Genomic DNA, 22,146 nt, shown 5'->3' with positions numbered 1-22,146 from the left:
AGAATGAGACTCCCAAATCCCAATCAGTTTTAGAAAGTACAGGGGTTCTCAAAGTTGGGGGACATAAGGAGGGAGGGGTCTAAAAATGTGGGTGCACAGTTCAGATTAAAAGATAAACCTGAGAGTGGTGTGTCAGTGCAAACTAGCGCTTAACAATGTAGCTGCTGGAGCACGACTGCCTGAGGCTGAACCCTGGACCTTCACTCACCAGTGATTCGTTCTCATATGGAAAACGGGAACCGCTCGAGAATGTCCCTCCCGGGACTGGGGACCTGTCCTGTCCAGGGGTGGGGACCACGCTAATGTAGACAAAGGACTGAGAGCACTGCCTGACACAGCTAACACCTAGAGACGGATTATTAGGACTATTACTTGAAAATATTCCACACGGGCAAGTGATTTCTAAGAGCTACACGGAACAGCATTCAGAAACTCAATTCCTAGAAAGGGGGAGTAGGTAGAGGAAAGGCCTTTTGCTCTGATTATAGTGCTTTTTAACGTGTAGGGTTTTAATAATTTATGTGGCCAAATACAGCATTCTTCACTACAGTCTCTCTGTCCAGGAAGCCATACTTGAAGTTCTTCACAATGCCACAATCCTAGGAGTATTTGCATACTTTTCCTCTAGTGTTTTTCATTTAACTCACTGGAATTTATTTTTATGCAAAACAGGTATAGACATGATATTTTTTTCCCCAAGTGGCGAGTCACTTCTAAGCCACATTTATAGAATGATCTGCTTTTCCCCACTTACGTGAAAAAAAAAAACCCATACAAAAACATATACTAAAATTCCTTAATCATTCATATAAATTTTATTTGTTCATCTAATAAATACTTAGTGAGCATCAATTTATGTACCTGCCTTGACTCAGGTACTACAATCAATATCCACGGTGTTTCTCACATTTTAATCCTTTCAAATATATGTATAAATCTGCCAAATCCAAAACAAAACCTGTGCTGATATTCCAAATAGAGATACATTAAATCTGGAACTTAGACTTGGAAAGGCACAGGAAGTGACGGCTGTTGGGGCATCTCTCTGAGCAGAGAGCTACAGTCCAGATGCACGGTATCTGCATCCACTCAGCTCCCTCATCCACTCACCAGTTAAGGAAACTTTGCTTATTTACTGTTTTGGATGATTATGAATAAAGGGCACAAATATTCACTTACAAGTTTCTGTGTGACACAATTTCACTTTTCTTGGGTAAATATCTTAAGAGAGTGCTGGATAATATATTGTAATAAAGGTCTGTTTATTAAAAACTGCCAGGTGTTTTTAGAAGATGGCCACGTGACTTAACATTCCAGTTGGAGAGCGTGAGGCTTCGCTGTCACCAGCGCTGGCTGTTTGTTTGGTTCAGCTGTTTAGTGGGCTGAATGGTCCCCCCACAAAACGTATGTCCACATCCTAGTCCCCAGTCTGGATGCCTTTTCTTTCTTTCCTGCCTCACTGCACTGCTAGGGCCTGTAGCATGAGGCTGAACAGAACTGGTGATGGGAAATATTCTTGCCATGGTCCTTGACTTAAGGGGCTATGATTTCAGTCTTTGCCCATTAAGAATGATGGTAGCTATGGGTTTTCTTTTTGTTTTTCAGTTTCCAAGTTCCTTTCTATTCCTAATTTGCAGAGAGGTTTTATCATACAAGAATTTAATGAAATGATCACATGGTTTTACTTCTTTAGTCTGTTGGTATGAGTTATACTGGTTGATGTTTATTAAAGCTATTTTTATGGAGCAGTTTTAAGTTCACAGCAAAATGGAGGGGAAGGTACAGAGACTGCCCATATACCCTCTGCCCCCACAAATGCACAGCCTCCCCATTACCAACATCCTCTACCAGAGCACGTTTATCACAATCCATGAACCTACACTGACACATCACCACCACCCAGAGCCCAGTTTACATTATGGTTCACTGTAATGGGTTTGGACAAATAATGACATGTATCGGTCTCTATGATATTACACAGAGCATTTTCACTGCCCCAAAGGTCCTCTGTGCTCCACCTATTCATTTCACTTCCCTTGCCAAACCCTGGCAACCATGATCTTTTTACTGTCTCCACAGTAAAATATGACATTTTCCAGAATGTATGTAGCCTTTTCAGACTCGCTTCTTTCACTTCTTTTTCATTTGCATTTAAGGTCCCTCCATGTCTTTTCATGGCATGAGGGCACATTCTTTTTAGTGCTGAATAATATTCCACTGTCTGGATGAACTACAGTTTATTTATCCACTCACCTACTGAGGACCTCTTGGCTGCTTCCAAGCTTTGGCAAGTGTGGATAAAGCTGCTAAACAACTGTGTGCAGGTTTTTGTGTGAACCTAAGTTTTCAACTCCTTTGGGTAAATACGAAGGAGCACAACTGCTGGACTGTATGGTAAAGGTATGTTTAGTTTTCTAAGAAACTACCAGACTGTCTTCCAAAGTGGCTGCACCATTTTGCATTTCCACCGGCAACAAATGAGATTTCCTGCTGCCCCGCAGTCCTGCCAGCACTTGGTGGTGTCAATTAGGTCCAGTGAATTGCTAGTACTGTGCTTACTGATTTCTGTCTAAACGTTATGTCCATTTCTGTTACAATTTCTGTTTTAGATTTGCAAAAAAATTGCAAAAATAGTACAGAGTTCCCATGTGACCCATACCCAGTTTCCCCTGTTATTATCTTACATCTGTCAAAATTAATGAACCAGTACTCACACGTAAAACCCATACTTTATTCAGATTTCCTTGGTTTTTGCCTAAAGTTGCCTCTCTGACCCAGAATCCACCCAGGACACCACACTATATTTAGCTCTCAACTGTCCTTAGCCTCCTCCTGGCTGTGAGAGTTACTCAGACTTTCCTGGTCAGGTACTTTGCAGAATGTCCCTCATTTGGGGTCTGGTCTTAACGTTTTTCTCATGATCATGGGTCTTTGAGAGGAAGACCACACAAGTAAAACGACATTTCATTACATACTATCAACACAACAGTGCTGGCTGTTGACTTTGATTATATGGCTGAGGAAGTGCTGGTCAGGTTTTTCTGTCAAACTTGACAGAGTAACTGTCAAGTTCTCATTTTATTCTCTTTCCATACTGCACTTTTTAGAAGGAAGTCATGAGGTGCAGTCTACACATAAAGAGCGGAGAGTCTTTTTCTTCCTCCTTGAGAAGGGATTATGAACTATTTGGAATTCTCCCACAGGGGAGATTTGTCTCTTCACCCCCTTTTACTTATTCAGTCACTTACTTGTATCAGTATGAACTCATGGGTATTTTATACTTTGTGTTATAAAACAATACTGCCTTATTTTATTGTGCAAGTGGTCCCAGCTCTGGCCAATGGGAGCTCTTTTAGTTGGCCCGTGTCCCTCTCACACACCCGGTGTTGTGGGTTTTCTCTTTGAGCGTGTCCTTACTGTTTGTACTACAGGATGCTCCACACTCATCTTGTATACTTCTTAGCCCAGCTGCAGAACCAGCCATTTCTCCATGAAGCCCTGGTTCCTTTACCGGAGGATGGTATTAGAAACTGAGATCTGGGCACACGGTTACTTGTTCCTGGTGATGCGTCATGACTTCTAGGCCTCACAAAGCAACTGTCTTCCTGGTTTAACTCTTCATATTTCAGTATAGGTAACTTCTAATGTCCTACACTGATTTTTTCCTCAACTATGTCAAAGTTTACAAATGAGCCCAAAGGCATTCTTCAATTTCTGTTGTAGTTTTCATTTCTAGCATTTGCGTATGATCTTCCGTTTCTCTGTTAAAATTCTCCATCTGTTCACATATTGCTCACTTTTCCCACAAGCCTTTAACACATTAATCATAGTTATCTTAAATTCCCTACCAGATTGCTCCAACATTTTTGAATCTAGTTCTCCTGACTGCTTTTTCTCTTGAGAGTTTAGTTTGTTTGGGTTCTTTTTATCTTGCTTCTTTGTCTTGCAATTTTTTAGTTGTGACGTTGACATGTTGTGTAAGACAACAGAGACTGATATAACTAGTATTTGCAATGGATACACCTCTTTTTTTCTAGGTCTTTAGTGTGGGGTTTCTGGATCAATTTATAGTCAGCAGCTGAGTTAGGTTTGGGTTTTGTTGTTCCTATGACTGACTTCTCTCAGCACACTGAAGACTTTAAATCTGTCTCAAGTTACTTTGTATTTATAGTTAGGGACGGATTGCCAAGTTTTTCTCAACTTCCGCTCTGCCCTTAGCTGAAGTCCTCCCCTTGAAGCCTGCTCCTGTGCTGATGGTCTCCTTCCACACTGCAGCCTTCCCTCCGCCAGCACGCTGCTGTCGTCACTCGATGTGTGGTGGCCCGGTGGGGAGGACCGCTCTGCTGTTCTGGTTCAGCCTCAGTCTCAGGCAGTGGAAGTGCTCATGGGCCTCAAGGGTGGGGCCCTCTCGGTGACCCCGCCCTACTTCAGTGGTAGGGGCTCTCTAACAGCCTGGGGCCTGAAAGTGTCCCTGCTTGTCCCGTGGGATAGAAGCTTTTTCCTGGTCCCTTCCTCCTCATCAGGTCTTTAGGGTTACAGGGTTTGCTGCCCTTTCGCCAGTGGCTTCAGGGTTTTATTCAGCAGGGGCGGGAATGGAGAAGGACCCTGCTGCTGCATGTCGCAGCCCTACTCTGCAAGGGAGGCTTTCTCGGGGCTCTTACCTGGCCTCCAGTACTTCCTGAGCAGGGCTCGCAGGTAAGTGCAAAGTCCTGAGTCTGTAGTTCTCAGGGTGTCCTTGCTCTCCCTGCACCTGAGGCGCTTCGGGCGTTACATAACCTACTATCATTCTACGTTTATAAAAAACACATTGGAACTATCATTTTTTTAAGATGAAAAATGAAACTGTATATGAAAGTACCTCAGTTCCTCAGTAGAAGATAAGAATTACATGGTACACTAACTTACCCCTTCTCTCCTTATTTCTTGAATTTTATTAAAATAATCTGGAATTTATTGGGTTTTTTTCAACATTTGACTTATTCAATTATTCATTCTTAACATAACTTTCATAGTCATATGAATTGTCACGTTCCTATCTGTTTCATTTATCATTACTTTCACCAATATATTTCCTTATCTTAAGTTCTTTATTCTACCTTATTTTTCTGCTTGGCTTCGGTAAAGTCCATCTTCCAGTAATTTGGCCCAGGAACAGGACACGGATGGGACACTGAGGTCCATACGCTTGAAAATGCCTCCTGCCCTCACACAGCAACAAAAGTGCTTCAGGGTCACAATCCTGCCCTCTGTTTTTCAGTGTTTAGTTAGCTTTACAAATGACATGTCTGGCAATGTGATTTGCTTTGTAGTTAACCCATTTTTTTCTTGTCCAAATATTTTTAACATTTATCCTTTATCCTAGGGATTCAGAAATCACATAAGGGTAAGGCTAAGATCTCAGTCGTCCACCACCCCTCCACCCCGCCCCTCTTTAAAGTTAATCGTGCTTAGTAGTTGATAAACCTTTGTGGTCTGAGGATAAGTTCCTTCTGATCAGAAATTCCTTCCTGTCATTTATTACTGTATCGTCTCCATTCTCAAGCCAGAGTCGTCAATATAAATCTCACAGCACCAGCTCATGTGCTTTTAAACCATTTTAAGAGATGATGCAACTGCCTTGCAGCATGAGTAGCAAGATAACAGTCCTGTATCACCTGATTAATACCTTAAGTTATTGGTTACGTTATTTAAAATATGATTTACCAGGGAAGACATAGGCAAAGTCAAAACTGCAGATACAACTCCAAATTACAACACAGCTGAAGCAGTGCTGCCACACTGCCCTTCCATTATCACTAACCAGAGATTAAAGAACCAGAAATAGAGATGAAGACTTTGGGAAGCAGGGATTGGTAAGGCTGTGTTTACTATTTTGCTGGAAACCAAAATGACATCACTGCAACTAAATCCAGAAATGCTGGATGGCTAAATTTTCATATGCTGACAGCAGACCGTGTCTCTCCTCCTCTTCATGCCCTCTGCTTTATTGGATGGATCCAATAGTGGGTAAGAAAATACAAATTCTAATCTCTAAACCACAAGTTCCTGGAATGCAAACATATACACACCTCTTCAAATTCGCATTCTCCAGAGAACAATTAGGAAAGCTCTGACAATTAATAAGTAAATTAGCTTTGGGTATAAACTGTAAAGAATAATATGACAAATATTAATTGGCTTGTCCAGAGGCACATACATAGGGAAAACAGACTATATTTCTGATTCTGAAACACACAGCACAAAGTTTTCCTTAAGGCCTCAAGCCACCTGCCCATCCATTTTTAAACAGCCTAATGAACTGTAGTTGCCTCATATGTGAAACCCAAAAACAAAAACAACCCAAAGCCTCAAGTTAGCAAGCACTGGACAGAATCACAAGATGGAAAGAGCCCTGAACTGTCACTTGGAGGAGAGCTGCGCACCAACCAGGAACACCTATTTTCAATTTTCATAAGCAAGAAGTAAGCTTCTCTTGTGTTTGAGCCATTTTGCATGGGTTTGACTGATTATAGAAGCATTTTGGTAACTACTACAAAACCCCAGATGACTAGAATCCGAATATTGCCAATAGTGTTTACCAAACCATATAGTTCAACTACATCTATGCATCCCATTCATGTAAAACTATTTATATAGTAGAAAAAGGTTCAGCACCTGAAATTCACGGGCATGATATTGTAGCGATCAACCAACAACTTAACTCTGAGCTTTCAAAAATTCTAAAAGCAAAACCAAATGGCTCGTTTCTCAAGATAAAAGGAAAACTTACGTTGGTCGCCGTGTCTCAAGTAAAGCCAACAATATCTGGACTGCGCTGACTATGGCTGATTCATTCTTCTCCTTGTGGAAAATATTTGATAGGAGCTGCTCTATAATTTCTTGCCTAGGGAAACAAATCAATAGTCAAGCGCTAATTGTAACGTTGTTTAACACAAACAACTTCGGAGAAAAAGATCATGGTATCAGTAAGACAAGTATCATAAAAGAGTTCAACCTCACTTGTGCATATTTATTAACAATATTTTACTTTTAATATATCGATAAGGAAGGCCAGTGATCTTGCTTATTATAAATGTAACACAGACATATATATATATTCCTATCCCCTACCCTCAATCAGCAAAGTCATCTGGGCCCTGCTTGCCTTTGCCAATCTTGTTGAAAGCCAACAAACACCTCACGACTGTAAGTCACCTCCTACTCAGGTGGTGGGGACGGGTGGTAAAAAGACTCAGAACCCTTCAGCCCCACAGAAGGAGGGGAGTTTTTTACAAAAGAAACCATAAACATTTTCCCACAAAGGCATTCATGTATAATTAACAAAGATCTAATTGGTAAATCAAAATAATGTGGTAGCAGTGAAATGGGTGTGACTGAACTACTGCCCCAAAAGTATTCTCCACAGGCTCTTGCCATGACACCTCCCCATACATGTATACAAGGTCACAATTAATGTAGAATACAAGGGTAACCTGTTAGGTGAATAAATTTATACGGATGTTCTCAAGGAAAACCTGTTTCTTAGGATCTCAGTAATTTTTAGAACCCATGGGGATTAAGAAATGGAATCTCCCTAGCAATGAGAGGGACAGCTGGTTGTCCCCTGGTGCCCACCTGGCAGACACACCAGTCACCCCAAGGTACAGCTGTGCTCACTGGCTACTAACACCAGTTCCTTTGCCAGGTTAGGGCAGCAAGTAGGAGAGACTCTCTTCCTCTTTGGGAGAAGCAAATAAAACTGGTATCTAACCTAACTTCAGAGGATCCCCTTGCAGGAAGTAGCTTTCAAGTACTCTCAGACCAGCACTAGAATTGCTTGTGAGACCTCTACCCAAAACAGTACTGTAAAAGTCACTCAACACACAGCAGTCTATAGAATAACTATTACACTTGGAACTGAGCTCTGGAAAAGACTGCTTTTTTGTAAATACGTACATTCTTCAAATAGCAGCCTCACCCCAGGTAGAGGGGTACCGACAGGGCATCCAACTGTAGATGCCCACCTTCTCATTCAGCTGTAGTGTCTAACTTTCCAGAGAGCAATATCACCTTTCATAAACACTGAGGCCGGAAGGGAGTGGCTAACAAAGAGGCTCTCACTCATGTTTCATGGCTGCATCAAACTGGAAGTCTACCATACCCATGGAGGGCACTCTACTAATGGACAAAAATGAGATAATAACCAGCAAAAATGTGACGGTCAAGATGCAACACAGCAGCTGAGCCATATTCTGAGTCTTATCTAAACATACAAATATCACCAAATACAGAAGAGATCATAAACTGAAGAACTGAGCTTATTAAACAGGATAAAAAGAATGCCTTCATATTCTTTAAATAATAAGGCATTTATTTACAAGTGAGAAGACATATTCACTTTCACTTTTTTAAAAATGGAGTTCTTGGACGAACATCAATAAAGTTCATGATGAGAGTTGTGTTACGCACGAGGCCAGCCAGGTTCTTCACCCAGGCCTGTGAGAGGATGGCTCACTTCTGTTTTGTTTTGTTTTTATGTGGGCAGCTAAAGACTCGAGTCTATAAAACTGACGGGCTCAACCAGGCCCAGAGGCCGACCCATTGTAAGCTCATTAGTATCAAGAATTAGGAGCTGCCTGGTCCAGCCCTCTCTAACAACTAGTTTTAAAGGAATTCTGGAACTTCAGATTTTCCCACAACAGAGCTACTAAATTAAATACATTCAATTTAAGCCCAGATTGTTTCCCAAGCTAACACTCACTACCTAACACCTCGGTCCACTGTCTTAGAGACCTTTTGGTACCCCTACCCACCCTGACCATTCTCTTTAACCTTAGCTCATTTACAACTTTTCCTGCAGTGCTAACCTACACTTCCAGTTACACATACGGTGTCTATGTGGGGGTTAGCCTGTATACCAAGTACACTGGCTTATAACACAACACTGCTACATTATTACGTGATAATCAAATACATACAGATATATAACAATATATAAAATATACACAGATACTGTTAAAATTAATAAAAGCTTACTAAGCTCACAGGAGCCTTTGGTCACTGTGTACTTCCTCAATCAACAGATACTAAAAAGAACGACTATAATGTGGGAACACGTCTGATATTAAAAAGGGTTGGTTCTCATCCTCAAGAAGAGTGTGGGAAGCACCGTTATAGAGTTAAGTCTCCCCGATGCTCAGTGCAGTGAAGGTTTAACTCAGTGACACCACGGAGCCCCTGACTCTTTAGGACCATGTAGTTGAAGAAATTTACTCTAATAGTCAATGATGTTGATTGAGTATGTACCTATCTGCATCAGAGTACAGCTGCCTGATCCAGGACTAAAGACTCAGTCTGAAATATATTAGCTAGTGCATACAGAGGCTCCAACAGCTAGATCCCACGTTGAGTCCAAATAGAGTTGAGTGAAGAGAGGGCTGGCACAGAAGAACTCAGTGATTACTACTGACCAGCCTGACACTCGGGGTGAACCTGCACAGTCCAGGAAGGGAGCCAAGCACCACCTGTGGCCACAGAACGCTCTAAAGGTAACTAGTCTGAATTGGCCTGTCCTAAGTGTAAAATACACACTGGATTTCCAAAACTTTGCACAAAGAAAAGAATGTAGACTCACTCATTAATAATTTTTTAAATGAATGTATGTTGAAATATTATTTTGTACCTATTAAATAAAACATAAAAATTAATTTCACCTATTTTTTTACTTTAATATAGCTACTAGAAATTTTTAAATTACATGTGACTTTTATTATATTTCGATTGGACAGCGCAGTCATGAACCATATGAAATTGCTGACAGTCAACATTTTTTAACCTTGAGTAAGATAATTTTTACATGGTTCAACCTATTACTACTACCATTATTGGTATTGTATATTATAAAAGGAGTACATACGCCATAATGCCCAAGAATAACTGAAATGGGGCAGGTAAGGTGACATCTTACTCAGAAGCTGATAATCTCTTATGTCTTGCTACTTGAGAGAACTAGTCAATTCCTTCCTATTCTACAATGCACATTGGGAAAATTCAACTATTTCTCAGAATACAGAGTTTAAAACAAGATATTTTGTCTCTAATTTGTTCCTTGTTTGTCTCACACTTGCCAAGTAAACAATACACACAAATGTCTTATTTTAATAAAAGGGTCTTCCCGGCCAAAAGATGCGAACGAGTCTCAATATACAGAAGGACTAAAAAATTCCAACAAAGTCATTAAGAAGAACAACAGTAGCAGTAAACTGATGCGAGACTGCCATTCGTACATAACGTTAACTGTATGCACTCTTTCCAGTTATTCATCCAAAGTGGGGAAATGCCTTATTTTTGTTTACTAAAATAACTTTCAGTTGTAGGGATGCAGGCAAATGTATGCCCATACTTGATGGTAAATACTCTTCCTGAAAATGTATGAATATACAAACACCAGTATAGTAGGTTGGCCATTCACAGATTTCAAAATAGTACACCACCACCTGAAACACATGAGATGTCTGTTCATTAGGAATTATCTAAAAATGAGGGCAGAAGCAATATAAAGAAACAAAACATACAAGATGTATAACCCTTCCAATCAGGTCTGGTCAGGTTACCCCAGTCAGCTGCCAAGGTATAGTGGATCCTAAGAAGAACTTCTGATTAAAAATCACTGACTGGGAATTCCCTGGTAGTCCAGTAGTTAGGACTTGGCCCTTTCACTGCTGATGGTGCAGGTTTAATCTCTGGTCGGGGAACTAAGATCCCGCAAGCCACGCGGCATGGCCAAAAAATTAAAAAAAAAAAAAAAATCACTGACTAAGATGGGTCAAATTACTTCATACACCTATCTTCCCCAAAGACCATGGAGGCAGTGACTGCAGTTATGATGTCACTGCCCCATCCATGATAGTTTTATAGAATTTAGTTTACAACTACTGAAAAGTTCAAAGTCTACATATAAATGTCATTTATTTACATTCTTACCCTGTAAGTCTCCAATGGGCATCATGAGTGGCTGAGATCAGATAAGCAGGTTTTCCTGCCTGCCTTCTCAGCCACCCACAGGTTATTTTCCAGGGACAGGACTCCCACGTAAGAAACACTTACCAAGTACTTACACTGGTAGCATGTCAAATAGCATCAACATGAAAAAAGAACAAGAAGAGAGTTTCAAACATACTTTTCTAGAGTGGCAAGCAGGGGGTCTGGCTCTGTACTGTTCTGAATTTGTAACATCTGGTCTCTGCTCAGGCGAACAATTTCACAAAGTGACTGTGATGCATTTGAATGCCGCTAAAGGAAAGAAGTACAATTTTAACTATAAAACACATCAGAAGTCAAATTTATAATAAAGTTAGTGAAGAAATTGCTTAAGAAATAACACAAATTAACACTGGCCATAAGCTACAGTAAATAAAAAGCCAGGGTCCAAAGAAATAACTTATGTCAAGCATGAGTATTTTACCCTGCCAGGCTTCACTTAACAACACCACAAACAAAATACATGTTACTTTGTGTAGGGAAATGTAATTAAAGTTCTGACAAGGAAAAATTTCTTTAATTAAATACTTGAAGAAAAAAATATCCCCCCAATTTATATACTTTTAGCAGCAAAGAAAGATGAACACAATTCTTTGGCTTAAAAAAATAAACGCAGCTTTCTGGAATATACTAATGGATAAGAAATATTACTTCTTCTTTCAGTGCGCAGTGTGCTATTCTACAGGAAAGTTCTGCAACCTCAGCACCAAATGCCTATGCTCCGTGGCATGTGGCACTGAGCATCACCTGCCCAGCGAGACCAGCAGGTCCCAGCACAGATGACAACACACACCAGGATATCAAAATCCACTGTTTGCAATCAGGAGTCTAACATTTCCTCAATAAATATATGCAATTCATCACTTAATACAAAACGGAAGTATCAACAGGACTGTCCAAAAGACAAAATTAACTTTCCTTGCAAGTCAGTTAGAGAAGGTGCTGATGCCCCAAACGCTTTGTCCTTTGCAAAAAAAAGTTGCTGCAGAGTTGGGCTTCTCCTCTGTCAACTTCTCCTGGACCCTCCAGACAGGGACAGTACCTGCTGAGCAGGAACCTAGTGATGAGCAAGCCTCGTCTGTGGATGTGTCCTCCCCACGCCACGAACAGGGCAGGCCACGCTCCTGTCCTCACTCTCCTCGGCCCGCACCGGCCACACTTCCAGCACATGGGAAATGTGCTCTTGGAACCATCCAGCTCCCCCGGCCACAGCAGGAGGGCTCATCACCCCAACCAGGCCGAGGGCGCCGTCGAAGCTCTAGCACCCAATACGTGCACACACTAGAGTGTCCTTCCAGAGTGTCAGCAGTAACGATACCGTCTCAGGGGAGGGTGGGAATCAACAGCCCCTTTAATGGTTAGCTCTCTTCTTTTCTTTTTTGAAGGGGGCGGTGGGATGGGGAGCCTGCTTTAGATAAACTCGAGGTACCAAAAGTTTTTTAATGGACTGCAGTAGAAGGGGCTACATCTACCTCCACAGGAAATCTGTCTTGGTGGGGAGAACACGCTCTGGCCACATGCTCCTTCCTCTGCACTGTCCTCTATGGCGCTCACTCTCCAATTAATCCAAGCTAGAGGCATCCAAGAAGGCTGCCCATGCCCCATGACACACCCTGCATGTTGTTTGAAACAACTCCTTTGTAGATACTACACTGAACCATGTGGAACTGTCATTTCCATAGGCAGAAATGGCCAAATGCTGGCAGCTCCACAAGGCTCAGTCCGCTACCGAAGGCGGCAACAAGGGCAGCAGCAGAGAAGCAGGGGGACGGCATCCTCTACAGCCGCATACCCGCTGGTCCTGGAGACCCCACCCCACCCCCAGGCATCCCCTCAGCATGGAGCTCAACGTGCAAACTCCAAAGCAGCTTCAATTCTACTGCCAAGTCAATCTTTAGCACCCAGGACAAAGGCCAAACCTGTCAGCACAAAAGCCCGAGCCAGGAAGTAGGACCACCAAGAGCTCATCACTCTTAAGGATTCAATGGTGACCAGGATCCTGCTGCGCTGTCTGGAAAGCTTTAGCCAGAATGGAAAAAACAAATGCACACAGACGTGGCCACATCATTTGGGCTAATGATGAGTATAAAAGAAAAACAAAGTGTGGAGGAGGTTTGTAATAAAGGCAAGCAGATGCAGCACGAAGTCTCAGCTCTAAAAAGGAGATGGAGCTAGACTCAGGGCTCACTGTTTCACATTTTGGGAAATTTTCTGAGTACCGGCAAAATGCGATATTTTTAAAAGCCTTTGGTGTTTAGAAACCTGTCAACTTGAAGAATGCCAGGTGATCGCTGTTACCTACCCTCTACCTTCACACCTAGTACAATTATGCTCTGTGCCCAAATAAACATGGTTCATTTTTTTTTTTAATCAAGTTTATAGTCACACAAGAGAACTTACATCTTCTTCTTGCGATGGATGAACTATTTCCACAAGCCTCTGGATAATTTTCTCCTCATTTAACCACTGTAAAACACATTGTAGAAGTAATCATAGCAATGAGTGGCTCTTGTTCAAGCCCCAATGAAGATTAACATACTTGGAAATATCCATCACATTTTAAGTAGAATGTTACAGGTTTTCTCTGGACTTTGAACACTACAGGAAATTAAAAGTCCCCCAAGGAAAATGCCAGTGAATATATTATTTTAACAGTAGCTACAGTACCAACTACTCCCCAAGTCACAATACCCACATCCAAAAATGCTATACATCAGTTTCTTAGTGATGTTAATTCTCAGACACTGAGTACTAAAACGGTCTGTACTTTGGACATGAAGGGGGGGGGGGGTGTGGGGAATGGAACTTACACATTTTCTGTAAGAGAGCATTCAGTTTAAGAGAGCTTCAAAAAGGTTGAGAAAAGCAATATTTAGTAGCAAGCCTCTGGCTTAAAACACATGATGAACTTTTACCTTCTAAAACCAAAACAACCACAGGAAACGTGGGGGCTGGCGGGCACCACAGAAACAGAGTTTGTCTGCCCTGCCACATGCTAGCAAGCTATTACCATGATTAGGACACTCTCTTCTTCCACCATATATGAAATACTGCCATGAATGAAAATATGAAGGGGATGAGAATAAATGAAAAATCAGCCGGCGTAATATTAGTTCCACAAGGAACAGGAACACCGTAATAAACAAGGCACTCACTACCTGGAACGGACGCGCGCGTTGTGTGCGCACATGCACGCACACACACAAAATCCCAAAGGTTAAAAGAGATGGCGGCGGGGCTGGGGGTGGGGTGGGGTGAGGCTAGGGGTGGGTGGCAAAAAATCAAACACGCTTTGCTAAAGGCATGTAGAGAAACTCTTAGGTTGTCTCCAGGCTCCTTAAGGAGAACATGCCAAAGGAAAATGCAAACAAAAGCTATTAGGAGACTACCACAAAGGCAGAGGCCCTAATTTACATTTTAAGATGTTTTAAAATGTGTACGTGAAGTACCCTGTGTTTGAATCTGTTCAAACACAAATTCTGACTCAGCAGGGCAGGGGTGAGACCTGGGATTTCTAACATGCTCCCAGGTGATGGTACTTTGAGTAGCAACCACCTAAAACAGGATGCAAACACCTCTACAGAGGAGGTGGGGCAGAGGGTCCTGACGGCCAAGGGAAAAAGTAGGAAACTTTGTGGGCAGTGAACGAATCAATCCCCCACCCTCACTGCCTCCACAGCTACTAACAAGCACCGACAGTCCAAGCCCACGGTGGGCCCCCCAATCAAAGTAAGACATTTAGGAGTTTCTAACTACCCTTCCCCCGACCTACGCCTTTATTAACCACCTACCACCATATCCCTCCAGAAATACACCTATTCCTTTGGAAGTGGGCCCTAAAATTCAACCCAGCAGTGACCAAAGGAATTCTAAGAAACCATACTGAATAACTTCCCCCAATAATAATCCAAACATAAAGGTGACCATCCCTCTTATCCTTAGCCACCTTCCCTGGAATCCCCAGCCTCTACTGAGAAGAGACTCACATCCACAAAAGCACACCTAAAAAGGGCCAGAGTCCCAATTTAGGGCCCTCTCCCACAGACAACTCCCAGGCCATCCACGAGGTCCCCCCAGCTGACTTCCTCACATGACCACGGTTCTCAGTAGACCTCTGCGTGCTCCTACAGACCCAGCCCTGACCCGACCCCCAGACTCTCCCACTCACACAAACACACGCTCTGGCACACCTGCCCACCTCGGTAGAACACGCCCTTCCCTGGGACACCACCCGACAGACCCTCCTTCTGGGCCTTCAGGTCTTTAGCTTTTTCAATAAAACTTGTTTCCAGAGTTCTAAGGTTTGAGGTTGAGTATTAAAGATGGATTGAGGGACTTTCCTGGTGGGGCAGTGCTTAAGAATCCACCTGTCAATGCAGGGGACACGGGTTCGATCCCTGGTCCGGGAAGATCCCCCATGCTGCAGAGCAACTAAGCCCCTGCGCCACAACTACTGAGCCTGCGCTCTAGAGCCTCTAAGCCACAACTACTGAGCCCACGTGCCGCAACTACTGAAGCCCGTGCACCTAGAGCCCGTGCTCCACAACAAGAGAAGCCACCACAATGAGAAGCCTGCGCACCGCAACGAAGAGTAGCGCCCGCTCGCCACAACTAGAGAAAGCCCACGCAGCAACAAAGACCCAATGCAGCCAAAAATTAATTAATTCATTCATTCATTAAAAAAAAAAAGATGGATTGGACTGGGGAATGGTTCTGGAAGGAGGCAGTGAAAGGGACAAAAGAGAGGAAGAGACAGAAAACAAGAAGCAAAGACGAGAGCCTGTGAGAAACCACATCTTCAAGTCACTCACACCCTCCTCTTCCCACCCAAATCCCACCCAAGGCAGCTCCTCAGGAAGCACACATATCCTGAAATAACCACCTCACCAAATTTTAAAATATGCGCCCTTTTGGAGGTAAACTCCTTTCTCCTTCTTATCCCATGTTCCCAGGTATCCACGAGAAGAAAGTTACTTCTGAAGCCAGATCCCCTAGAAATGCCAACACCTCTTCTTTTTGACTTTCAGAGATATCTCTGCAGTGTGACCATCTTCTCAAGAAAGAAGCCTCACAGCATACTCAGATGAGACTTTTAGCTCCCATTCTACCTTCCCACTCCCGCTGAAGCACAAATCAGCAAAGGGAAAGAACCCCTCACAAGGAGACAGCCTATGTACCTAGGGATGTGCACGTCGGGAATCCTAATCCTGAAAAATCTGAATCTCTTCCCATTTTGGAATCCACCCCCCACCCCCGTTTCCCAGACCACTTCCTACCAATCCCCTAGAATCCCGCCCAGACTGAGCGGCCCAGCAGCTCGAGCACCACTCCCCAGCCAGTCCACAGCGGCCGTGATCCTACTCACATTCAGCACATCCTGCCTGGGCTGTGGAGGCTCAATGCACGTCAGGAGCCTGAGCAACAAGTCCATGATGGCCGATGTTCCTATGTGCTTCATAATAAGGTCCACAAAGTCACGTTTCTTCTTTAGGAAATCCACAATCTAGAGGAGAACAGCCACAACTGAAAGACACATCACTTGGGAACTATCAACTTTAGGATGCTTTCAGTCACGACCCATCTGGCTGCCCCCTCCAAAATCTACCACCACTTTAAGTTAAGGAAAAGCAAACGCTGAATTAGTAGTAAGATGTCAAATTGGAAAGCCTTCTAATTGTTACAGTATTCAAAAACCTCTTGGGAAAAAAAATCTCTTAAATTATCACATGTTCCCTAATACAAACACACCATAATCTTTTATTTCTGTTCACTTTCATTATTAATTCTCAAAGAATGAGGACTAAAAATTTAACACCCTATAAAGAGCAAGCGAATACATCACTTAATAGTTTATGGACATAAAGCAAGTCCATTAGGCTTTACATGAAAACACAGAATAAACATTCAAAATCCTAACTGTACTCTAGCAAGTAAGAAAAAAATAAAATAAAAATATAAAGATTTCTACATCAAAGTGGCTAACTCATGTGCCACAGAAAATCACATCTGCATTTTATTTCAGCAATTCACCTGATCAGATTAACACAAGGAGGGTGAGTGAGTGTGGAAGAGGCTGACAGTTACCCCGAGGGGTTATGAAAACAATTTTACAGTCACGACCGCCACCTGGGTCTCTTCTGCGCAGGAGGAAGAAGGCACCTGTTCTGTCCTGGACACCCTTGTGTACCTTCTAGTTTCTGTCCGTGTGCACAGATCACCTGTTCTGAAGTCCCAGAAGCAGCACGGTCAGCGTGGCAGCTGCCCTGACAAAAGTCACCAGAGTCTCTCAGAAGCCTGTGAGGTAGGGTTGCTCGACTCAATGTTATAGATGAGGAAACTGAGGCTCAGACCAGTGAAATATCTTGCTAGAAGCTAAAAAGTGGCTGCCCTGAGATTTAAATGACCCCAAAGCCACGAGTCTGCCATTATCCCACACAACGTCTAACAGCCAAGGATGAACTAAAAACTGCCTCACACCATCAGGTGTAAATGCAGGATTAACCGTCACATGTTGCTTCTCTAGACAATGAGGTTGAACTCTGTAACGTAAACCTTCAAGAAGTTATACATAATTAATCCACTCACAATTGAGTCACGTGGTAGTTTTTAAAAGCACAGTGGAGAAGAGAGGAAGAAAAACTCAAATGTGGCCAAAATACTGCATTATTTAGTGGCAAAAGCACTGACTCTGGAGCCCAAGGCACAAGTCCCAGCCAGTGCCGTGGCAGCACAGCAAGGGCAGCGAGCTGGAGGGCGGCACTGCTGAGGGGCTCGCCCAGCCAACACCGACGGTGCCCCACGCAGCTGGACCTCCTGCTCCACGCGTTAATCCATGTCTGCACTGGTTAGGTCAGACTGAGTCTGAATTTTTTTCATTCCTTGCAGTTGCATATATCCTTACTAATACATTATGTGATGGGAAACCTTTATTTACACTCACAATTCTCAAAAGGATAGAAAGGTGCAGTGTGACCGTTCCCTGAAGCTGAAAGAGCAAGGGCTCTCGAATCCTCTCGTGGCTGAGGGCTTAAACGAGAAGTACGACGAGCAGCAGAGCGAATGGGCCTTCCTCTCGGCATTTAATTGGCACGTGTCATGTTCTTTACACAGGTAGTATGTCTGGCCTCAAAGACCAATGCAAATATGTAGAACCCCAGAGAGCTTTAAGTGTATTCTCACTCTATACTAAAGGCACACTGAAGTCCAGGACCCACAAATTAGGGTTTCCCTAGCACGGAGTGAGGAGGAAAGCACGGTGAAGGCGTGAGACCTGTCTCGTCGTGACTACAACCGTCTGGAACTGACGAGCACCGTACACGGATGGGATGGCTTGCCCTTCCCTACAACAGTCAGCAGTACTGTCACGTCTCATCAAAAGACACAAGAAGGAAAGACAATCTGTATTGCAGGGATCATGATTTGGGGATTACTATCTAAGAAAAAAGAACCTCAGTTCCAATACATTTAGGAAGGTAACCCTGCTCAATTAAGAACACGAAAGAACAGCCTCCTCTAAAATAAGACATGTATCCACTTTGCCTTGGCAGAGGACAGGCGTACTGGGCCTAAAATAGTTCCCGTGCCTCCGTGTCTGCTGACAGCAAGGACGGGTCAAGGAGCCTGTTTTCCACCGCGAAGGACGCCAGGCCCAGCTGGTGTGACCCCTGCACCCCTGCTGGCCGCACTCTGCAGGACCGTTAGTTCGCACTCGGGCATCTGAGGCTGCTGTTGCTCCCTGGGTGCCTGTTTCCGTAAATGGATCACAGTCTCCTCGTAAGCAGGTCCTTTTCTGCACCAGTTCCCACTAGAGCTGTGATTCTCAAATTTCAGCGTGCACCACGGTCATCTGGGAGGCTTCTTTTTTTTTTTTTTTTAATTTATTTATTTTATTTACTTTTGGCTGCATTGCGTCTTCGTTGCTGCACAGGCTTTCTCTAGTTGTGGCGAGCGGGGGCTACTCTTCGTTGTAGTGCGCAGGCTTTTCATCGCAGTGGCTTCTCTTGTTGTGGAGCATGGATTCTTAAGTGTGCCGCGGGCTTCAGCAGTTGTGGCTCGCGGGCTCTAGAGCTCAGACTCAGTAGTTGTGGCGCACGGGCTTAGTCGCTCCGTGGCATGTGGGATCTTCCTGGACCAGGGCTCAAACCCATGTGCCCTGCATTGGCAGGCGGATTCTTAACCACTGTGCCACCAGGGAAGCCCCTGGGAGGCTTCTTAAATCCCAAATTGCTGGCCCCACCCCCAGAGGGTCTGATTCAGTAGGTCTGGAATGGGGCTCAAGATCTTGCTTTTCTAACAAGTTCTCGGGTGGTACTCATGCTGTTGGAGCAGGGACCACACTTTCGAGAACCACTACACATACGACAGATATTTGGAAAGCAAGTTTCCCAAGTACAGTACATCTGAATTAAGAACAAAATGAAGCCTTGGGTGGGGGCGCGGGATGCGGGATGCGGGAACATGGATGGACACCACCACGAAGAAGACGACGACGAAGACGAAGGAAGAGGAAGAAGAGGGGGCAGAGGCTCCTGCCGTTAACAGTGAGGAATTAGCCCCTGTTAAGCCCTTCCGGACAGGAACAGCAGAGCTCCATGTGCACGCAACATGACAGTCAGTACCCAGATGGCTCAAGTTTTTGAGTGGAGTCAAAACAGAAACAATCACCATTTGTATAAACTAATCATCAAGTGCATTTATGGGAAAGCTTTTTAAGTTTCACCTGTGATCATCGTTAGGGGAAAGAAAAAATAAACTGTTACTTTACCATGGTCACTAAGATGCCACCCACACACCAACCACTCAGTGTGCACCCTCCTCACACTATCCTCACAAACGGCCCCCAACATTCTCATGCTTCCAACCACTTGTCGAAAGAGGAAGCCAAAGTATACTGAAAAACTGAGATGTGAGGTACTCAGAAAATAAGAGGTCAAATTAGAATATATTCATTAATGAGTAAGTCAGTGTTAAGTCAGCAAGCATTTAGAATGCTTAAGGTTTAAAATATATTCTTTTACAGAACCTGGATTTAAGGCACACTCAGAACACTGAAGCAACAAAATTACTGGGGGATCATCTCAGGGGGATGATCAGCCCTAATACTTACCTTTTTGGAAAACAGTATTTACCTGTTCTGGTTTTCTGCTGATAAGAATACTTAGCACCTTGCTGAAGAAACTGGCAAGTAGTGGGTTCAAGGGGGAATCGTTTAGGAGGAAGCTATACAATTTCATCAGCAGGGATTCATCTTCTCCCAGTCTATCATTCATCTGGGAGACGTCAGAAGTGAGCAGCTCACAAGATATATTTGGATACCTAGAAGAAAAGGACACTCGTATCATCATCTGTATTAACGGTTTAATTACATAAAGTAAAATGCAAATCAGAAAGGTTTCCTAAAACTTTCTGAAAAATAAACAAAGTCAGCTTCTGGGAATTAGAAAATAATTTCAATCCATTCCGTCCAATTTAATCTAGAGAGATTATAAAGTTAATTTTCTTCTGTGTCTAAAAAATGGTTTCTAAACCAAGCTTTAATAGGAGTACATTTTCCCCAACAAAACTAGAGCACACCTGGGACTCAGGAGGCAAGGGCGGGGCCTCCTCAGAGGAGGTGCGACGGGGCAGGTCAAAGCCTGGGGCCACAGCCCTCCGCAGCCTGCTCCGGCATGCAACGCAGCACAGCTCAAACGACAACCGCGGGGGACGCCCATTTCCAGGAAACTGCACTGCACACAGCACCCTTAACTACTCAAGACACATTTAGGTTCCTGGACAGGCTGCCTGTATTCTCAGATGGGTTGTAACTGGAGTTAGAAAGCTGGGCTTATCAAGTGTTCAGTCCATATGACATGTTAAGAGAATAAATATTCTGATATACTCAAGAGAGAACAGGACACGGCCTGAGTTACCCAGGTGGGAAAACCACATACAGAGCTCTCCACACCAGTCTTCCAGGATCCTGTGGGATCAGCCCACCATCAGATCTCACTGCTGTGGGACACAGCCCTCTTCCACAGGCCCCACGGCCCTAGAAATACCTGTACCCCTAAAGCACGTTTGCCCCTGAGCGCCAGAGCACTCTCTCTGAAAAGTTGGCAGTAGATGCATTTTCTCCACTCACTTCTTTTACCACAAATGACTTCTCATCTGTTCTCAGAGCAACAGTGGAGACTCCAAGGCCCGTCCAGACTACACTCTCCCCCTCCCATCGTTCACCTCTCTGCTCTTTATCCCTCCCAGGTGAGTAGCAGGGAGTGGCAAGCTCAAACGCTGATCAGGCCAGGGAGGTGACAAAACAGCCAGAAGCAGCTGTATGACAAAAGAGAGGGGTAAAGACTGTGGCCGGAACCCATGCAGCACCCCTGAGGCATCCAAGACAAGCAAGCAGCTGCCTGTTTGGAGACCACTGGCTTGAGAAGCAACTGGCAACAGACCAGAAGCTGCAGCACCTCGCAGGTCTGCCATGAGGGAGGAACACTGAACCGTATGAGAATATCCCCAAAGGAATCTTTGCAGGGAGAAAAAAATCAAAGACAGACAACAGAACTGGCAGGTGTGTGGGCACAAAGATCACATGATCAAATTGCTGTCTTCCGGAGGCTACGGCTCAATTAAATTAAAGCCTTCCTCACTTTACAGAACACATGGGCTCAAAGACCCCATAATACAAAGTCACCAATGTGCCGGAGGCAGGAGCAAGCAGTGGCGACAGGTGTGGCTTCTGGAGTCACACCACCTAGGCTCAGAACCTGTCTCCACCACTTACAAGCTGTATGACCTCGGGCACGTTACTTAACTTCTCTGGGCCTCAGTTTCCAAGGATGCAATATTAAGAAAAGTCCTTACCTCACGGGGGAGAATAATACATACAAAATACTGAGAAGAAGGCCTGGAATAAATAAATGCTAGCTGTCTTAATTCCCCTTTAGTTTCTACTTCATAAAACTGTCCAAATGCTGCAACGGGGCTGGGGGCGCAGGGGTAGGGGGTGGTGGAGTCGGCTCAACTGCCCCAATTTGAAAGCTGCTGGCAAAGGACTGGGAAAAGGTGGAGACCCCAGCTCCGGCTGCAACCCAGTGTGTAGGGAGTATTCTCAAAATTCTGATGCAGAAGGTCCAGAGGAGC

At 43.9% G+C, this 22,146-nt stretch overlaps 1 protein-coding gene across 18 annotated transcripts in view; it reads right to left on the bottom strand.

Moving 5' to 3' along the window:
- The window catches only part of PPP6R3 (protein phosphatase 6 regulatory subunit 3), a 128,143-nt gene that overhangs the window by 47,842 nt on the left and 58,155 nt on the right, over positions 1–22,146 (bottom strand). For all 18 annotated transcript variants that reach the window (XM_036860019.1, XM_036860017.1, XM_036860020.1 and 15 more), the window contains 5 exons: positions 20,148–20,334; positions 16,385–16,522; positions 13,420–13,485; positions 11,159–11,271; positions 6,770–6,883 (listed from right to left, as the gene is read on the bottom strand). In XM_036860019.1, the coding sequence (XP_036715914.1) occupies positions 6,770–6,883; positions 11,159–11,271; positions 13,420–13,485; positions 16,385–16,522; positions 20,148–20,334 (618 nt within the window). The remainder of the gene's footprint in view (positions 1–6,769; positions 6,884–11,158; positions 11,272–13,419; positions 13,486–16,384; positions 16,523–20,147; positions 20,335–22,146) is intronic.

The sequence above is a fragment of the Balaenoptera musculus genome, chromosome 8 (assembly GCF_009873245.2).
Source record: "Balaenoptera musculus isolate JJ_BM4_2016_0621 chromosome 8, mBalMus1.pri.v3, whole genome shotgun sequence".
Taxonomy (NCBI): Eukaryota; Metazoa; Chordata; class Mammalia; order Artiodactyla; family Balaenopteridae; genus Balaenoptera; species Balaenoptera musculus.
This window is presented reverse-complemented; position numbering and strand designations above follow the sequence as displayed.